The following is a 17,879-nucleotide window of genomic DNA, read 5'->3' on the forward strand; positions in this document are numbered from 1 at the left end:
AGGTTAGGAAGGTAATTCAGCTTTAACAGCTGAATATTCACATTTGGATCTTCTTTTAAACGTTGAATATTTTTTAAAAGGCAGAAAGGGCTGAAAAATGTATTGAATCACTGCATTTTAGAAACATAGAAGATAGGAGCCGGAGTCGGCCATTCGGCCCCTCGAGCCTGCTCCGCCATTCAATGAGATCCTGGCTGATCATCCAAATTCAGTACCCTGTCCCTGCTTTCTCCTCATATCCCTTGATCCCTTTAGCCTTAAGAAATATATCTAACTCCTTCTTGAATATATTCAATGAATTGGCCTCAACTGCCTTTTGTGGTAGAGAATTCCACAGGTTCACCTCACCACTCTCTGGGTGAAGAAATTTCTCTTCACCTCAGTCTTAAATAGCTTACCCCTTATCCTTAGACTGTGACCCCTGGTTCTGGACTCCCCGACCATCGGGAACATCCTTCCTGCATCCAATCTGCCTAGTCCTGTTAGAATTTTATAAGTTTCAATGAGATCCCCTCTCATTCTTCTAAACTCCAGCGAGTATAAGCCCAATCGACCCAATCTCTCCTCATACGTCATTCCTGCCATCCCAGGTATCAGTCTGGTGAATCTTCTTCGCTGCACTCCTTCCATGGCAAGAACATCCTTCCTCAGATAAGATATTTTCCCTTGCTTCAATGTGCATGGCCCTTTAAATTTCAGGGCTGCTCACCGCCCACAATGCATTGTGAGCTCCGCAGTCTCGCGCACAGACGCTCGAGGAAGTAGCAACGCCGGACCAGGACTACACATCGGTCCCAGATCCCTCGTGCAACGCCACCAGGGCGGCGTTTAGCACGGCGACCATTTCGGGCGGCCGTTAACGGCAAATGGCAAGGATACCGATTGCTTTCCAGGTGGAGAATGAATTTTTCCCTCAAAGAGCCAATGGGATTGATGGAGTGCTGCAGGGAGAGGCAGATAGAGAGAGACAGAGACAGATATAGAGAGGGAGGGAGAGAAAGACACATAGAAACAGAGATATATAGACAGGGAGAGAAAAAGGAAAGATTGGCATTTCTACAGCATCTTTCACAACATCCCAAAGCTTTTTACAGCCAATTATGTATTTTTGAAGTATTGTAATGTAGGAAACGCAGCAGCCAATTTGTGTACAGCAAGGTCCCTACAAACAGCAATGTGATAATGACCAGATAATCTGTTTTACTGATGTTGGTTGAGGCATAAACATTAACAGGACACCGGGGAGAACTCCCTGCTCTTCTTTGAAATAGTGCTGTGAGATCTTTTACATCTGAAAGACGGCACCTCTGACAGTGTAGCACTCCCTTAGTACAGCACTGGAGTGTCTGCCTAGATTTTGTGCTCAATTCTCTCGAGTGGGACTTGAACCCATGACCTGACTTAGAGGTGTGCGTACGGCCCGCTGAGCCAGGGCCGACACCATGCTAATAATCGTTCTCCTCGTCCTCTCGTGATGTGCCAATGACTCTGATGCCACGTGGCGTTGTGGGGAACAGGGAGTTGGTTTGAGTGCGCCTTGCCACAGGGGCCCAGTTGATGGTTGTTGATGTTGGTGAGACCCTACAGCTTACCCTGACTTCAAGCTGGTGAGAGCATCTCCGACAGAGCGCTGGTTGTATTTGGTCATGTGGGCGTGCATGTCTGGATAGTTGTTTTTGATATTCCTCTCCGTGCTGCCGTTGGGAACCGTGCCGAATCGGAATGGTGGATAGTGGTCCTGGGGCTTCTGAAACTGTTCAGAACAAAAAGATCACATCAGAACCTCACCGGTTACCAATGAACAAATCCACATTCATCTGACCCTTTACTGACCTTCCTGTTCACAATCCCGCCCGAGTGAGGGGGAGGAGCAGCAGCAGGATTTTCACTGACTGTCTCCAAAAACCCGCTGCAGACTGGCCACTGATTGACGGAGGGTTTCAGCTCTAATCTTGTGAACTCATGTGGTTCGTACCAGATGACAGTAAGAATATATTTACATATGAGGAAGGCCATTCAGCCCATCAAGTTCATCCACCACGAACACCCCGTCTCCCCGGATCTCCCTGAGTCTCCCCGGATCTCCCCGGGTCTCCCCGAGACTTCCCAAGTCTCCCTGAGTCTCCCCGGGACTTCCCGGATCTCCCCGAGTCTCCCTGAGTCTCTCCGGGTCTCTCCGAGTCTCCCCGGATCTCCCCGAGTCTCCCCGAGTCCCTCCGGGTCTCCCAGAGTCTCCCCGGAACTCGCCAGGTCTCCCCGGATCTCCCCGAGTCTCCCCGAGTCTCCCTGAATCTCCCCGGATCTCCCCGAGTCGCCCTGAATCTCCCCGAGTCTCCCTGAGTCTCTCCGGGTCTCCCCGAGACTCCCCGAGTCTCCCTGGGACTTCCCTGAGTCTCTTCGGGTCTCCCCGAGTCTCCCTGGAACTCCCCGAGTCTCCCCAGGACTTCCCGAGTCTCCCTGAGTCTCTCTGAGTCTCCCCGGAACTCCCCGAGTCTCCCCGAGTCTCCCCGAGTCTCCCCGGGACTTCCTGAGTCTCCCCATTGCCACATCTGATTGATTCTTAAATGCTTCCAGGGCTTCCTTCCACCGTTCTGCCCAACGTATATTCCAAGTGTTGTTCACTCTCAGCCTGAAGTATCAGTCCTAGAGCTACTGTTTACTAATGTGAACCTATGCCCCTTGTCCGTTTCCCACTGTTTAATTGAAAGTAGTATTTGAGATTAAGCTCTTCCATACACTTAACTATCTTTTATTGCACTATAAAATCTTGGAACATTAGGAACAGGAGTAGGTCATTCAATGCCTTATTCAATTAGATCACGGCTGATCTGTACCTCAACCCTATTTACCTGCCCTTGATCCATCGCCTTGATTACCCATACCTAACAGAAATCTATCAATCTCAGTTTTGAAATTTTCAATTGACCCCCCGGCCTCAACAGCTTTTTTGGGGAGAGAGTTCCAGATTTCCACCACCCTTTGTGTGAAGAAGTGCTTCCTGACATCACCCCTGAACGGCCTGGCTCTAATTTTAAGGTTCTGCCCCCTTGTTCTGGACTCACCCCACCAGAGGAAATAGTTTCTCTCTATCCACCCGATCAAATCCTTTTATGATTTTAAAATCTTCAAAGTAGATCACCCTTCAATCTTCTAAACTCGAGGGAATACAAGCCCAGCCTCTGCAACCTGTCCTCATAATTTAACCCTTTTAGCCCCGGTATCATTCTGGTGAATCTGCGCTGCTCCCCCTCCGAGGCCAATGTGTCCTTCCTGAGGGGCGGGGCCCAGAACTGAACACAGTGTCCAGATATGGTCTGGAGCTGCTGGGTGCTGACAGATTCCGATTTTGAGCAAGCAACAAGGACACCCTGTTAGCAGTCAACCTCCTCCCTGCTCTGGTTCACAACAACAAGCTTCGTGTAAGCACGAGACACTCCACGGTGTCCTTGTGGAAAAGACTTTATTGATATACAGCACAGTGTTTGGCCAAACTGTATACAGAGAGAGCAGCTTTTCGGTTTCTGTATCTTTCAAGCCCTCTGAAGAACTATTGAAAACCTTGCTCCTTTATACACCATATATTGTGCTTACATCAAACGTACATGTCACAGGTAAGACCTCATGAGGTATCTGCTCCCAAATCCTTTGAAGACTTCATGTAAACTGTTGTTGTTTATTCCACAAGACATCAGCGATGGCCTCTGTGTACGCCGTGCCGAGTACTGTGCACCGGCACAGACCACAAGCTGCCACACTTGACTTACTGATGTCCAACTGCGGTGCGTCAGTGGAACCCTCAAGTCGACCACAACACCCTGGCTGCCTGCGCCACACCCCACATCGCAATGCTGCAACTCTCCGGGAAGTCCAGCAAATCGTGGAAAACGAACGTCTCCAAATCCACCAGGCTCTCAACAACGTCCCTCACAACCGCTTGAAGGCGTGCAAGCCCTTTTGGACCCACGCGCTTAACTTTCGACAATGCGACTTCAACCCTGGTGATACTTGGAAAGCTGAATTGAGTTCACAAGAAGTTACAAATAAACACCTCGTGAAATACCCGACGCAGAAGATCCCTGGCTTCAATCTTCCTCGAAGCTTATGAGCAACCCTAAACTGCATCCACACAAACCGTGGCAGAGCGGGTACTTGATGCACAAATGGAGAAGTAAAAACTCTCCAGTGTGCGACTGTGATCACCCATAACAGGCCATGGAACAGATAACGACTCAATGCCCCATTCACAAATACGACGGAGGTAACACAGCAACACACTCCGCTACTCCTGACACAATTATCCAGCTTCACCACATAAATGGAAAATTATCGCTGTTGCTCTACGTCAGCCACACAAAGCAGTGGTGCACCAAAGCTACTTCCCTTAAACAAGACTTCCTGATCTAACTGTTCTCAAACCTTTTGAAGAGCAGGCTTTGTTAACCGTTATCTTTGGAATTCTCCACCCCAGAGGGCTGTGGAGGCTCAGTTGTTGAATATATTTAAGACAGAGATCGATAGATTTTTGAATATTAAGGGAATCAAGGAATATGGGGATCGGGCGGGAAAGTGGAGAGGAGGTAGAAGATCAGCCATGATCTTATTGAATGGTGGAGCAGGCTCGAGGGGCCGAATGGCCGACTCCTGCTCCTATTTCTTATGTTCTTATGTTCTGAGGAAGGGTGGGGCTGATTAGGGACCAAAAAGGAGATGATCTTGTGGAGATAGAGGGCATGGCTGAGGTACTAATTGAGCACTTCGCATCTGTCTTCACTAAAGAGGAGGATGCTGTCAATGTCACAGTAAAGGAGGAGGTGGTGGAGACATTGGATGAAAATAGATAAAGAGGAGCTATTTAAAAGATTAGCAGCGCTCAAAGTAGAAAAGTCACCCGGTCTGGATGGGATACATCCGACGTTACTGAAGGAGTAAGGGTGGAAATTGTGGAGTCTCTGGCCACAATCTTCCAATCCTCCTTCGATATGGGAGTGGTGTCAGAGGACTGGAGGATTGCAAATGTTACACCGCTGTTCCAAAAAGGGGAGAGGGTTAAACCCTGCAATTATAGGCCAGGCAGCCTGATGACAGCGGTGGGGAAACTTTGAGAGATAATAATCCGGGACAAAATTAATTGGCACTTGGTAAAATATAGGTTAATAAATGAAAGCCAGCATGGATTTGTTAAAGGCAAATCGTATTTGACTAACTTGATTGTGTTACATAAGAACATAAGAAATAGGAGCAGGAATAGGCCACTTGGCCCCTCGAGCCTGCTCCGCCATTCAATAAGATCATGGCTGATCTTAGGCTCAAAGCCACTTCCCTGCCCGCTCCCCATAACCCTTCACTCTCTTATCTTGCAAAAATTTGTCTATCTCCACCTTAAATGTATTTAATGACCCAGCCTCCAAAGCTCTCTGGGGCAGAGAATTCCACAGATTTACGACCCTCAGAGAAGAAATTCCTCCTCATCTCAGTTCTAAAAGGGCGACCCTTTATTCTAAAACTCTGCCCCCGAGTTCTAGATTTCCCCACGAGGGGAAACATCCTCTCTGCATCTACCTTGTCGAGCCCTCTCAGTATCTTATATGTTTCAATAAGATCACCTCTCATTCTTCTAAATTCCAATGAGTATAGGCCCAACCTGCTCAACCTTTCCTCATAAGTCAACCCCCCCGTCTCTGGAATTAACCTAGTGAATCGTCTCTGAACTGCCTCCAATGCAAGTATATCCTTCCTTAAATAAGGAGACCAAAACTGTACGCAGTACTCAAGGTGTGGTCTCACCATTACCCTGTACAGTTGTAACAGGACTTCCCTGCTTTTATACTCCAACCCCCTTGAAATAAAGGCCAACATTCCATTTGCCTTTTTGATTACTTGCTGTATCTGCATGCTAACATTTTGTGTTTCATGCACAAGGACCCCCAGGTCCCTCTGAACTGTAACATTTTGTAATCTCTCTCCATTTAAATAATAATTTGCTTTTTTATTTTTCCTGCCAAAGTGTATAACCTCGCACTTTCCCACATTATACTCCATCTGCCAAATGTTTGCCCACTCACCTAGTCTGTCTATATCCCTTTGCAGGTTCTTTGAGTCCTCTGCGCAACTTGCTTTCCCACCCATCTTTGTATCATCCGCAAACTTGGCAACATTACACTCGGTCTTTGATGAAGTAACAGAGAGGGTGGATGAGGGTAATGCGGTTGATCATAGAACCATAGAAAGTTACAGCACGGAAGGAGGCCATTTCGGCCCATCGTGTCCGCGCCGGCCAACAAAGAGCTATCCAGCCTAATCCCACTTCCCAGCTCTTGGTCCGTAGCCCTGCAGGTTACAGCATCCCAAGTGCACATCCAAGTACTTTTTAAATGTGGTTAGGGTTCCTGCCTCTACCACCCTTTCAGGCAGTGAGTTCCAGACCCCCACAACCCTCTGGGTGAAGAGATTTCCCCTCAAATCCCCTCTAAACCTTCCACCAATTACTTTAAATCTGTGCCCCCTGGTTTTTGACCCCTCTGCTAAGGGAAATAGGTCCTTGCTATCTACTTTATCTATGCCCCTCATAATTTTATACACCTCAATAAGGTCTCCCCTCAGCCTCCTCTGTTCCAAGGAAAACAGACCCGGCCTATCCAGTCTTTCCTCATGGCTAAGATTCTCTACTCCCAGCAACATCCTTGTAAATCCCCTCTGTACCCTCTCTAGTGCAATCACATCCTTCCTGTAATGTGGTGACCAGAACTGCACGCAGTACTCTAGCTGAGGCCTAACTAGTGATTTATACAGTTCAAGCATAACCTCCCTGCTCTTATATTCTATGCCACGGCTAATAAAGGCAAGTATTCCATATGCCTTCTTAACCACCTTATCTACCTGGCCTGCTACCTTCAGGGATCTGTGGACATGCACTCCAAAGGTCCCTTTGTTCCTCTACACTACTCAGTGTCCTACCATTTAATGTGTATTCATTTTCCTTGTTAGCCCTCCTCAAATGCATTACTTCTCTGGATTGAATTCCATTTGCCACTGTTCTGCCCACCTGACCAATTTATTGATATCTTCCTGCAGTCTACAGCTTCCTTCTTCAGTATCGACCACACAGCCGATTTTAGTATCATCTGCAAACTTCTTAATCATACCCCCTATATTCAAGTCTAGATCGTTGATATATACCACAAAAAGCAAGGGACCGAGTACTGAGCCCTGCGGAACCCCACTGGAAACAGCCTTCCAGTCACAAAAACACCCGTCAACCATTACCCTCTGCTTCCTGTCTCCGAGCCAGTTTTGAATCCAACTTGACACTTTGCCCTGGATCCCATGGGCTTTTAACTTCGTGACCAGTCTGCCATGTGGAACCTTATCAAAAGCCGCTATGCCGTGGATATGTGGTCGGAAGCTCATTTCAGAGTCAAATATGACACCAAGGGTGCGAACAGTGTGGTTTAGCCTCAGACAGATGCTCGGGAGAAGGATGGAGTTCGTGGCTTGGGAACGGAGTTTGTGGCGGGGACGGAAAACAAGGACTTCAGTCTTCCCAATATTTAATTGGAGAGAATTTCTGCTCCTCCAGAACTGGATGCTGGACAAGCAGTCTGACAATTTAGAGACAGTGGAGGGGTCGAGAGAGGTGGTGGTGAGGTAGAGCTGGGTGTCGTCAGCATACACGCGGAAACTGACACTGTGTTTTCGGATGATGTCACCAAGGGACAGCATGTAGATGAGAAATAGGACGAGGTCAAGGATAGATCCTTGGGGGACACCAGAGGTAACGAAGTGGGAGTGGGAAGAGAAGCCATTGCAGGTGATTCTCTGGCTACGATTAGATAGATAAGAATGGAACCAGGCGAGTGCAGTCACACCCAGCTGGACGACGGTGGAGAGGCGTTGGAGGAGGATGGTGTGGTCAACCGTGTCAAAGGCTGCAGACAGGTCGAGAAGGACGAGGAGGGTTGGTTTACCTTTGTCACAGTCACATAGGATGTCATTTGTGACTTTGATGAGAGCCGTTTCGGTACTGTGGCAGGAGCGGAAACCTGATTGGAGGGATTCAAACATGGAGTTTGAGTTCAAAGATGGGCACGGACACATTCAAGGACTTTGGAGAGGGAAGGGAGGTTGGAGATGGGGCGGTAGTTTGCAAGGACGGAGGGGTCAAAGGTTGGTTTTTTGAGGAGAGGGGTGATGACGGCAGATTTGAGGGAGAGGGGGACAGTACCTGAGGAGAGAGATTCATTAACAATGTCAGCTAACATGGGTGCCAGACAAGGAAGTTGGGTGGTCAGCAGTTTGGTGGGAATAGGGTCGAGGGAGCAGGAGGTGGGTCCCATGGACACCACCCGTTTTTGGGCAATATCCAATTTCTAGTCCATAGTAAACAATGAGGAGGATGGAAACAGGACATCGACAGGCTGGTGGAATGGGCAGACACATGGCAGATGGAATTTAATGCAGAAAAGTGTGAAGTGATACATTTTCATAGGAAGAATGAGGAGAGGCAATATGAATTAAATAGAACAATTTTAAAGGGTGTGTAGAAACAGAGAGACCTTGGGGTATATTGTTAAATCTGTGAGTTGTTCAAGTAATTAATACTCAGACTTAATCAGTAACAATAAAACAGGTCTTTACTGGTTGGAGGTAGGGACTATACGTAGGTCTTTACTTCATGCCCACAGGCGGGAACTGAGGGGAGATCAGTACCCACAGTACTATTTATACCCCTATGGCCAGGAGTGGTACTGCGTATCACTACGCCCAACAAGTAGTGCAGTCCTGTCCATAGGTTCAAAGTAGCACACATATTACATACACAACATTCCTCCCTTCCTAGCTTTACAGTCATCTCCCCATTTAACATAACGTAATAACATATATACATATATAACTTCAGGTTTACATAACAGAATAACATAGATACATAGATAACTTCATGTCAAAACAGATCACAGATTCAGTCTCTGCAGAAAACAGTTCACAGATTCAATCTCTGTGGTGGAGTCGGTTCACGTTGCTGGAGTGACTCATTCAATAGTCCTTCCATGGATTTAACAGTTTGAACTTCCGAACTGAATTGGCTCCGTTCGGAGGGACCACGTGTGTGATCTGGTAGAGGTGATAATGGTTCAGATGGGTCATCTTCTGTTTTTACTTTTCCTTTTCTGCTTCTTGGAGACTCTCTGGGCTCCATTGTCAGCTGCCACAGCTGCCAGCTGCATGCGCAGTTCCTCCTTCTCTTCCTCCTGTTTCCGTCGTAGAGCCAGCTTCTCCCGATGTTCCGTAGACTTTTGGTGCTCCTCCATGATTTCTGCACTTTGGGAGTCGAAGTTACAAGCTGGGCAGGACAGGACATCGTAATATTCGGTGTCGTCCACCAGGTCATAGTAATATTCGGTGTCGTCCTGAGCTAGACCAGTGAGAGGGTCGTCTATTTCCTCCATACCCAGCTGGACGTTAGCCAGCTCTTGTTCCAAATCCAGACATCTTTCCTGAAGAGACTTCTTCATGTGTACCTCTGCATCCAGCTTTTTCTGGGCTTTCAGCAAGTCGTTTACTAGTGACCTCATTTGTGATTTTAATACTTCAACTTCCTTTGGAGATTGATTGATCGGACTATGCAATCCCTCTACCGGAGCAGCTGTTTCAGCGGTCTGTTGCTCTACGTTGACGTGAGTCAGCGTACTTTTGGCATCCAAGGGCTGCTCTGTTGCAGTCATCTCAGTCTGTGTTGCCACCTCAGCTCTTCCAATAACCTTTGAGAGCTCCGAACCCCTTTCGTTTGAATATTGAAGTTCGTGTTCAAGTTTTTCCCATTTCAGAGTCCTGTCCTTCAGCATATGCAGGAGTTGGCTGACCGTTAACTCCTCTGACATCAGACGTTTTGTGTGCTCCTGTTCCATTTTCTCCATCAGCTGCTTCTGTTGTCTTTCCAGATTCTCCAACTCTATATCAAAGAACTCTTTCGTTGCATTCAACTCTTGCTCACAACGGCGAAGCATTTGTTCTAATTGCTGTTGTAGTTTGAAATGGAGTTGAGTTCGAGCCCGGTGTCCCTCAGAAATGGGCACATCAGTAGACTTGCCAGACTCAGAATCCACAGTTAAACTATGTTGTTGTTGCTCAGTGGAATTCTGTGCTGAAACTTTGTCTTTTGCACCTGAGTTGGGCTTACCATCATCCGTTCCAGAGTCTGGGCCGACTATCTTCACCGAGTTCTCACTCGTTATTGTTTGTAGGAAATGCCAGTCCATATTCATTTTCCTAATCCACTCCCGTCCTAGTAGTGGAGGACCTCCTTCAGATATCACATATAAGTCCATTATTTGACTGTCTTCGCCCTTGTGGACCACTGCAACCTCTATTTTCCCGATGGGGTACACTCTTTGCCCCGTGTATGTTTCCAATATAATCCCCGTATCCTGTAGGGGAATATGTTGGAATAACTTTCCGTAATCTTTCTTATTTATGACCGTCAATGCCGATCCAGTGTCCAATTCCAGTTTTACTTGGACTCCTTCTATCTGAAGAGTGACCCAAATTGTCTGGAGGTCTGCACCCTTACCAGCGTTGAGTACTCTTAAGCTAGCCAGTTCATTACTGCTAGCGTCTGAATCGGACTCCTGTTCGGTCACCTTGTGTACCTTTGCGTATTTTCCTTGCGGTGACTTCTTGTTGCTGGTCTTCTTCGCTGACCTGCATACTCTAGCTATATGTCCAAGCCTACCACAAGTTCTACATTCTTGGTTTTTAAACCAACACTGGTTCTGATCATGCGTTGTCTTTCCACAACGATAACATTTGCCAGAACTCACACCCAATTTGTGTGCACTGAGCTCCGGTGACCGTAGCTGCATTACTGCCGTGCCTCTCGCTGCGGCTTCGTGTGCTGCTGCCATAGTGACCGCCTTCTCAAGCGTCAGCTCATTCTCCTCGAGCAGTCGCTTTTGTGTATCCTGTTTAAATAAACCACACACAAATTTGTCTTGAAGTGCCTCTGTCAGTCCCGTTCCAAACTGGCAATATTTCGCTAATTTACGCAATTCCAGCAAATAATCAGCATTGCTTTCATGCTGTAGCTGCCTTCTGTCGTAAAATTTAAATCGTTCCGCTAGCATCAGCGGCGTGGGGTTTAGATGATCTTTCAGGACAGTAACAATCTCATCGAACGTCTTATCCGCCGGTTCATCTGGTGATAACAGGTGTTTCAATTGCCCGTATGTCTTCGCACCCATTAAATTTAATAATGTTAGAGCTTTATCTTGGTCACGAATTTTATTGGCCTTACAATAATTTTTTACTCTTTCAACATATATGGCCCAATCTTCGAGGTCACTATCAAAGGTGCTAATATTCCTGTGTTTAGGCATTGTAGATTTGCAATTTCTCAGATTTTTTTTTTTTTACTGATGTCCAAGATGGCGGCTTCCCGCTCTTGCCGTCGTCCTCCGCCCACAAAATGGCGGTTTTCCCGCGCTTGGCGGTCTTCACCCGTCCCCCAACGCCGTCTCCCTTCAGCCCCCGAGTGCGGCCCTTATCTTCGCCGCGATCGCCCGAGTGCGGCCCTTATCAGCGGATGCGATCGCTGGATCGCGAAGCGGCTCTCGGCTCTTATCAGGAGATGCGATCGCTCCGTTGAAACGCCTCCCGCTCGAAGCGGCTCTCGCGCCCTATTCCTCCAGCTCCCCCAGCCCCGTTCGTGCGGCCAACGCGGTCGACTGCCTGTCGCGTCGCTGCCCGGCTCGGACAACGGCTTACCCACCACCAAGCTGGAGAAGAAGCTGACGGTCGCCAATGGAGGCTCCGAGGTCAGGATGTCTTCCAGTGGGGTGGAGAGGGTGGAAACCTCTCTGCAACGTCCTGGCTGTGGACGAAGCTGCCGTGGAGTGACTGCCGCAGGGTCCGAATCAGACTCGTCGCCAGTGTTAAATCTGTGAGTTGTTCAAGTAATTAATACTCAGACTTAATCAGTAACAATAAAACAGGTCTTTACTGGTTGGAGGTAGGGACTATACGTAGGTCTTTACTTCATGCCCACAGGCGGGAACTGAGGGGAGATCAGTACCCACAGTACTATTTATACCCCTATGGCCAGGAGTGGTACTGCGTATCACTACGCCCAACAAGTAGTGCAGTCCTGTCCATAGGTTCAAAGTAGCACACATATTACATACACAACATATATGTGCACACATCTTTGTAGGTAGCAGGACAAGTGGGAAAGGCTGTTAGAGTAATAGAGGCATAGAGTACGCTGAACCTTTATAAAACACTGGTTAGGCCTCAGCTGGAGTATTGTGTTCAATTCTGGGCACCATACTTTAGGAAGGATGTCAAGGCCTTGGAGAGGGTGCAGAAGAGATTTATTGGAATGGTACCAGGGATGAGGGACTTCAGTGATGTGGAGAGACTGGAGAAGCTGGGGTTGTTCTCCTTAGAGCAGAGAAGGTTAAGAGGAGATTTAATAGAGGTGTTCAAAATCATGAAACAGTTTTGATAGAGTAGATAAAGAGAAACTGTTTTCATTTGGCAGAAGGATCAGTAACCAGAGGACACAGGTTTAAGTTGATTGGCCAAAGAACCAGAAGCAACATGAGGAAACTTTTTTTACGCAGCGAGTTGTTATTATCTGCAACGCGCTGCCTGAAAGGGCGGTGGAAGCAGATTCAATAGTAACTTTGAAAAGGGAACGGGATAAATGCTTGAAAGGAAATTTTTTTGCAGGGCTGTGGGGAAAGTGGGAGGGAGTGGGACTAGTTGGATAGCTCCATCAAAGAGTCGGCACAGGGACGATGGGCCAAATGGCCTTCTTCTGTGCTGTATTATTCTATGATTCTATCAGAGTGGTACCCCCATTAACATGCTATATTGAGTTTAGTATCCCCATTAACAGGTTGTAGATTTCAGTGTGTTGTCATTAGGAGACATTGTGGTTCCAGCATCACTGTTAATAGGTTGTTTGGGATCAGGTGTCCCTATTAACAAAATGTAAGGATTACAGTGTCTCCATTAACGGATGTTATGCATTCCTTGGTCCCCATTAATGGGCTGCATGGATTCCAGAGTACGGCTGTTACCAGGCTCACTGGATTCCAGTGCATTATCGTTGACTTGCTTTGTGGAATCCAATGTCCCAATAAGCAAGCTATATGGATTTCAGTGTCCCCATTAATGGGCTGCGTGTATTACACTGGTCTCATTAACAGGCTGCTTGGTTCCAGTGTGCCCATTAACAGTTTGTGCATGTTCATGGTTGTGTGCCCAAACCTCCAGTAACATGTTGATCATTGTTTTGCAATGATTAACATGTGCCTGGATCCCAAGCTCTGACCCTCCATTACACGATCCGATCTTCTGTTATTTGTGGAGGAGAGCATAAAGTGACACGAAGAGGATTGGCTGGAGGATCGCAGTGTAGCAGCAGCCTGGCCATTGTGTGAAACACGCTGGAAATGTTGGGATACGTCTGCTGTTTAACGGTGTGAAGCCCAATTTACCTCATGGAGCTACCCCACATTACATAGGATTACATAGGATATACAGCACAGAAACAGGCCATTCGGCTCAAGCAGCCTATTCATGCTCCACTCAAGCCGCCTCCCATCATTCCTCATCTAACTATCAGCATAAACCTCTATTCCCCTCTCACTCATAGGGTTATCTAGCTTCTCCTTAAATGCATTCATACTATTCACATCAACTACTCCCTGTGGTAGCGAGTTGATACAGAGTAAAGCTCCCTCTACACTGTCCCATCAAACACTCCCAGGGCAGGTACAGCACGGGTTAGATACAGAGTAAAGCTCCCTCTACACTGTCCCATCAAACACTCCCAGGGCAGGTACAGCACGGGTTAGATACAGAGTAAAGCTCCCTCTACACTGTCCCATCAAACACTCCCAGGGCATGTACAGCACAGGGTTAGATACAGAGTAAAGCTCCCTCTACACTGTCCCATCAAACACTCCCAGGGCAGGTACAGCACGGGGTTAGATACAGAGTAAAGCTCCCTCTACACTGTCCCATCAAACACTCCCAGGGCAGGTACAGCACGGGTTAGATGCAGAGTAAAGCTCCCTCTACACTGTCCCATCAAACACTCCCAGGGCAGGTACAGCACGGGTTAGATACAGAGTAAAGCTCCCTCAACACTGTCCCATCAAACACTCCCAGGGCAGGTACAGCACAGGTTAGATACAGAGTAAAGCTCCCTCTACACTGTCCCATCAAACACTCCCAGGGCAGGTACAGCACGGGTTAGATACAGAGTAAAGCTCCCTCTACACTGTCCCATCAAACACTCCCAGGGCAGGTACAGCACGGGTTAGATACACAGTAAAGCTCCCTCTACACTGTCCCATCAAACACTCCCAGGGCAGGTACAGCACGGGTTAGATACAGAGTAAAGCTCCCTCTACACTGTCCCATCAAACACTCCCAGGGCAGGTACAGCACGGGTTAGATACAGAGTAAAGCTCCCTCTACACTGTCCCATCAAACACTCCCAGGGCAGGTACAGCACAGGTTAGATACAGAGTAAAGCTTCCTCTACACTGTCCCATCAAACACTCCCAGGGCAGGTACAGCACGGGTTAGATACAGAGTAAAGCTTCCTCTACACTGTCCCATCAAACACTCCCAGGGCAGGTACAGCACGGGTTAGATACAGAGTAAAGCTCCCTCTACACTGTCCCATCAAACACTCCCAGGGCAGGTACAGCACGGGTTAGATACAGAGTAAAGCTCCCTCTACACTGTCCCATCAAACACTCCCAGGGCAGGTACAGCACGGGTTAGATACAGAGTAAAGCTCCCTCTACACTGTCCCATCAAACACTCCCAGGGCATGTACAGCACAGGGTTAGATACAGAGTAAAGCTCCCTCTACACTGTCCCATCAAACACTCCCAGGGCAGGTACAGCACGGGGTTAGATACAGAGTAAAGCTCCCTCTACACTGTCCCATCAAACACTCCCAGGGCAGGTACAGCACGGGTTAGATGCAGAGTAAAGCTCCCTCTACACTGTCCCATCAAACACTCCCAGGGCAGGTACAGCACGGGTTAGATACAGAGTAAAGCTCCCTCAACACTGTCCCATCAAACACTCCCAGGGCAGGTACAGCACAGGTTAGATACAGAGTAAAGCTCCCTCTACACTGTCCCATCAAACACTCCCAGGGCAGGTACAGCACGGGTTAGATACAGAGTAAAGCTCCCTCTACACTGTCCCATCAAACACTCCCAGGGCAGGTACAGCACGGGTTAGATACACAGTAAAGCTCCCTCTACACTGTCCCATCAAACACTCCCAGGGCAGGTACAGCACGGGTTAGATACAGAGTAAAGCTCCCTCTACACTGTCCCATCAAACACTCCCAGGGCAGGTACAGCACGGGTTAGATACAGAGTAAAGCTCCCTCTACACTGTCCCATCAAACACTCCCAGGGCAGGTACAGCACAGGTTAGATACAGAGTAAAGCTTCCTCTACACTGTCCCATCAAACACTCCCAGGGCAGGTACAGCACGGGTTAGATACAGAGTAAAGCTTCCTCTACACTGTCCCATCAAACACTCCCAGGGCAGGTACAGCACGGGTTAGATACAGAGTAAAGCTCCCTCTACACTGTCCCATCAAACACTCCCAGGGCAGGTACAGCACGGGGTTGGATACAGAGTAAAGCTCCCTCTACACTGTCCCTTCAAACACTCCCAGGGCAGGTACAGCACGGGTTAGATACAGAGTATAGCTCCCTCTACACTGTCCCTTCAAACACTCCCAGGGCAGGTACAGCATGGGTTAAATACAGAGTAAAGCTCCCTCTACACTGTCCCAGCAAACACTCCTAGGGCAAGTACAGCACAGGGTTAAATACAGAGTAAAGCTCCCTCTACACTGTCCCTTCAAACACTCCCAGGGCAGGTACAGCATGGGTTAGATACAGAGTAAAGCTCCCTCTACACTGTCCCAGCAAACACTCCCAGGGCAAGTACAGCATGGGTTAAATACAGAGTAAAGCTCCCTCTACACTGTCCCTTCAAACACTCCCAGGACAGGTACAGCACGGGTTAGATACAGAGTAAAGCTCCCTCTACACTGTCCCAGCAAACACTCCCAGGGCAAGTACAGCATGGGTTAAATACAGAGTAAAGCTCCCTCTACACTGTCCCATCAATTGAGCCATTGGTTGTGTCAATGATTCAGCCACTGGTTGGGCCATTGGTTGTGCCATTGGATGGGCCATTGGATGGGCCATTGTGGATGGGCCATTGGATGGGCCATTGTGGATGGGCCATTGGATGGGTCATTGGATGGGCCATTGGATGGGTCATTGGTTGGGTCATTGGATGGGCCAATGGTTGAGCCAATGGTTGGGTCATTAGTAGAGCCAATGGTTGGGCCGAGCCTTACTCTGAACACACAAAGGTGGGAGCTGTTTTACAGAATTGTTTCTCTACCTTTTAAAAAATTCAGTGGGGAACAGTTGTGATTTTTATCAAAAGCTACTGTGTCATGCTGTTTATCTCATTTTAAGATTTCAGCTTTGCTTTTTACTTCTTAGGCCTTTGACGTGTTTGCTGAGCTGGAATAGCTGACAGGAAGTGGGAGGGAACTGACGACCTTCCTGCCTGGGAGTCTCCGTGGCTAGTGGTCTGCTTGAATCAGGTGGAGGGAGGCAGCTTGCCTGCTTCAGCCATGGCGTGGGGTAATGGGGGCCTTTTCATGGCTGGGAAATGGGGGGAGCCCAAACCTTCCTTGCGAGGTCCGGGGGAGGACAACTGCCTCCTAGAGGTCGATTTTAATTCCCCTTCCTGGCAGGAACAGTGCGTGGAAGAAGTTGATCTCAGGCAGGTGGACTCACCTGTCCGATGTTTCTCTATTACCGCCTGGGGACGTTTCATCTTCGCCAACTGTTCAGGAAGAAGGAGGAGGAGACAGAGATGGAGGAGATGGAGGGGGAGGAGGAGGAGGAGGAGGAGGAGGAGGAGAAGGATAATGAGGAGACAGAGGAAGAGAAGGAGGAGAAGGTTGAGGAGATGGAGGAGGAGATGCTAGAGGAGGAGGAGATGGAGACTGAGGATGAGGATGAGGAGATGCAGGATGAGGAGATGGAGGAGGAGGTGGTGGGGAAGGAGATGATGATGATGATATTGTTGATTGATGATTGATGAAGGTGATGATGATGGAGGAGTTGTTTCAGTGTCGACGGGCGAGGGTTCTGAATTTACAGCTGATGGGATCAGTTCTTGATGCAACGCTGATAAGGTGGGCTCTCGATTCGGATCCGTTCTAGATTCAGCACCAATGATGCAGGTTGTATATTCAGTAGTGCTGGGTTGTGCCTTACCTTTTTGTCACTGAGACCTGAGACAGTGTCAATGAACTGCTCCTGAATCATAAATGCTGCCAGGTTTGCTGTGTAACTTGCCAGGAAGATGACAGCGAAAAAGGCCCAGATTAAGACCATGATTTTGCTAGTTGTTCCTTTGGGATTTTCAATGGGGACAGAGTTGTTGAAGACCAGTGCCCAGAGAAGCCACACCGATTTCCCTATAGTAAATGTTGGACCTCCTGTAACTGTGGAGAGACAATCAGATACAAACAGTGAAAACAGCTGCCAGCATGTTCTTCCATCCACTTTCTATCTTACAAATACCAGCAAACAAGGTGTACTTAGTGCTGCCCTTTCACCTGTAATTGACCCCTTCACTACAGACAATCATTTACCAGAAATCACGAGAAACTATTTGGTGAATCTCAAGAAATTGAACCCTTAAGCTTTCCTCATGATTTCAGTTGCTGGTGCCCAGAATCTGATAGGTAGGTGGTACAATGGGTTAGGATACTGATACACACTAGGACCTAATGAAAAATCTA

The 17,879-nt window shown here is 48.0% G+C and overlaps 1 protein-coding gene across 2 annotated transcripts in view; it reads right to left on the reverse strand.

The window, feature by feature from the left end:
* Window positions 1-17,879, reverse strand: part of LOC147102578 (uncharacterized) — a 73,283-nt gene that overhangs the window by 34,083 nt on the left and 21,321 nt on the right. Inside the window, exons 3-4 of one of the 2 annotated variants that reach the window (XM_085963228.1) lie at window positions 17,350-17,579; window positions 1,593-1,753 (exon numbers count right to left, since the gene is read on the reverse strand). In XM_085963228.1, the coding sequence (XP_085819354.1) occupies window positions 1,593-1,753; window positions 17,350-17,579 (391 nt within the window). Of the gene's footprint in view, window positions 1-1,592; window positions 1,754-16,863; window positions 17,580-17,879 lie in introns of those variants that run through there. The other variant, XM_085963229.1, reaches the window with a different exon arrangement.

Source organism: Somniosus microcephalus, chromosome 21 (genome assembly GCF_052327205.1).
Source record: "Somniosus microcephalus isolate GS21.2 chromosome 21, FLI_Smic_1.0, whole genome shotgun sequence".
Taxonomy (NCBI): domain Eukaryota; kingdom Metazoa; phylum Chordata; class Chondrichthyes; order Squaliformes; family Somniosidae; genus Somniosus; species Somniosus microcephalus.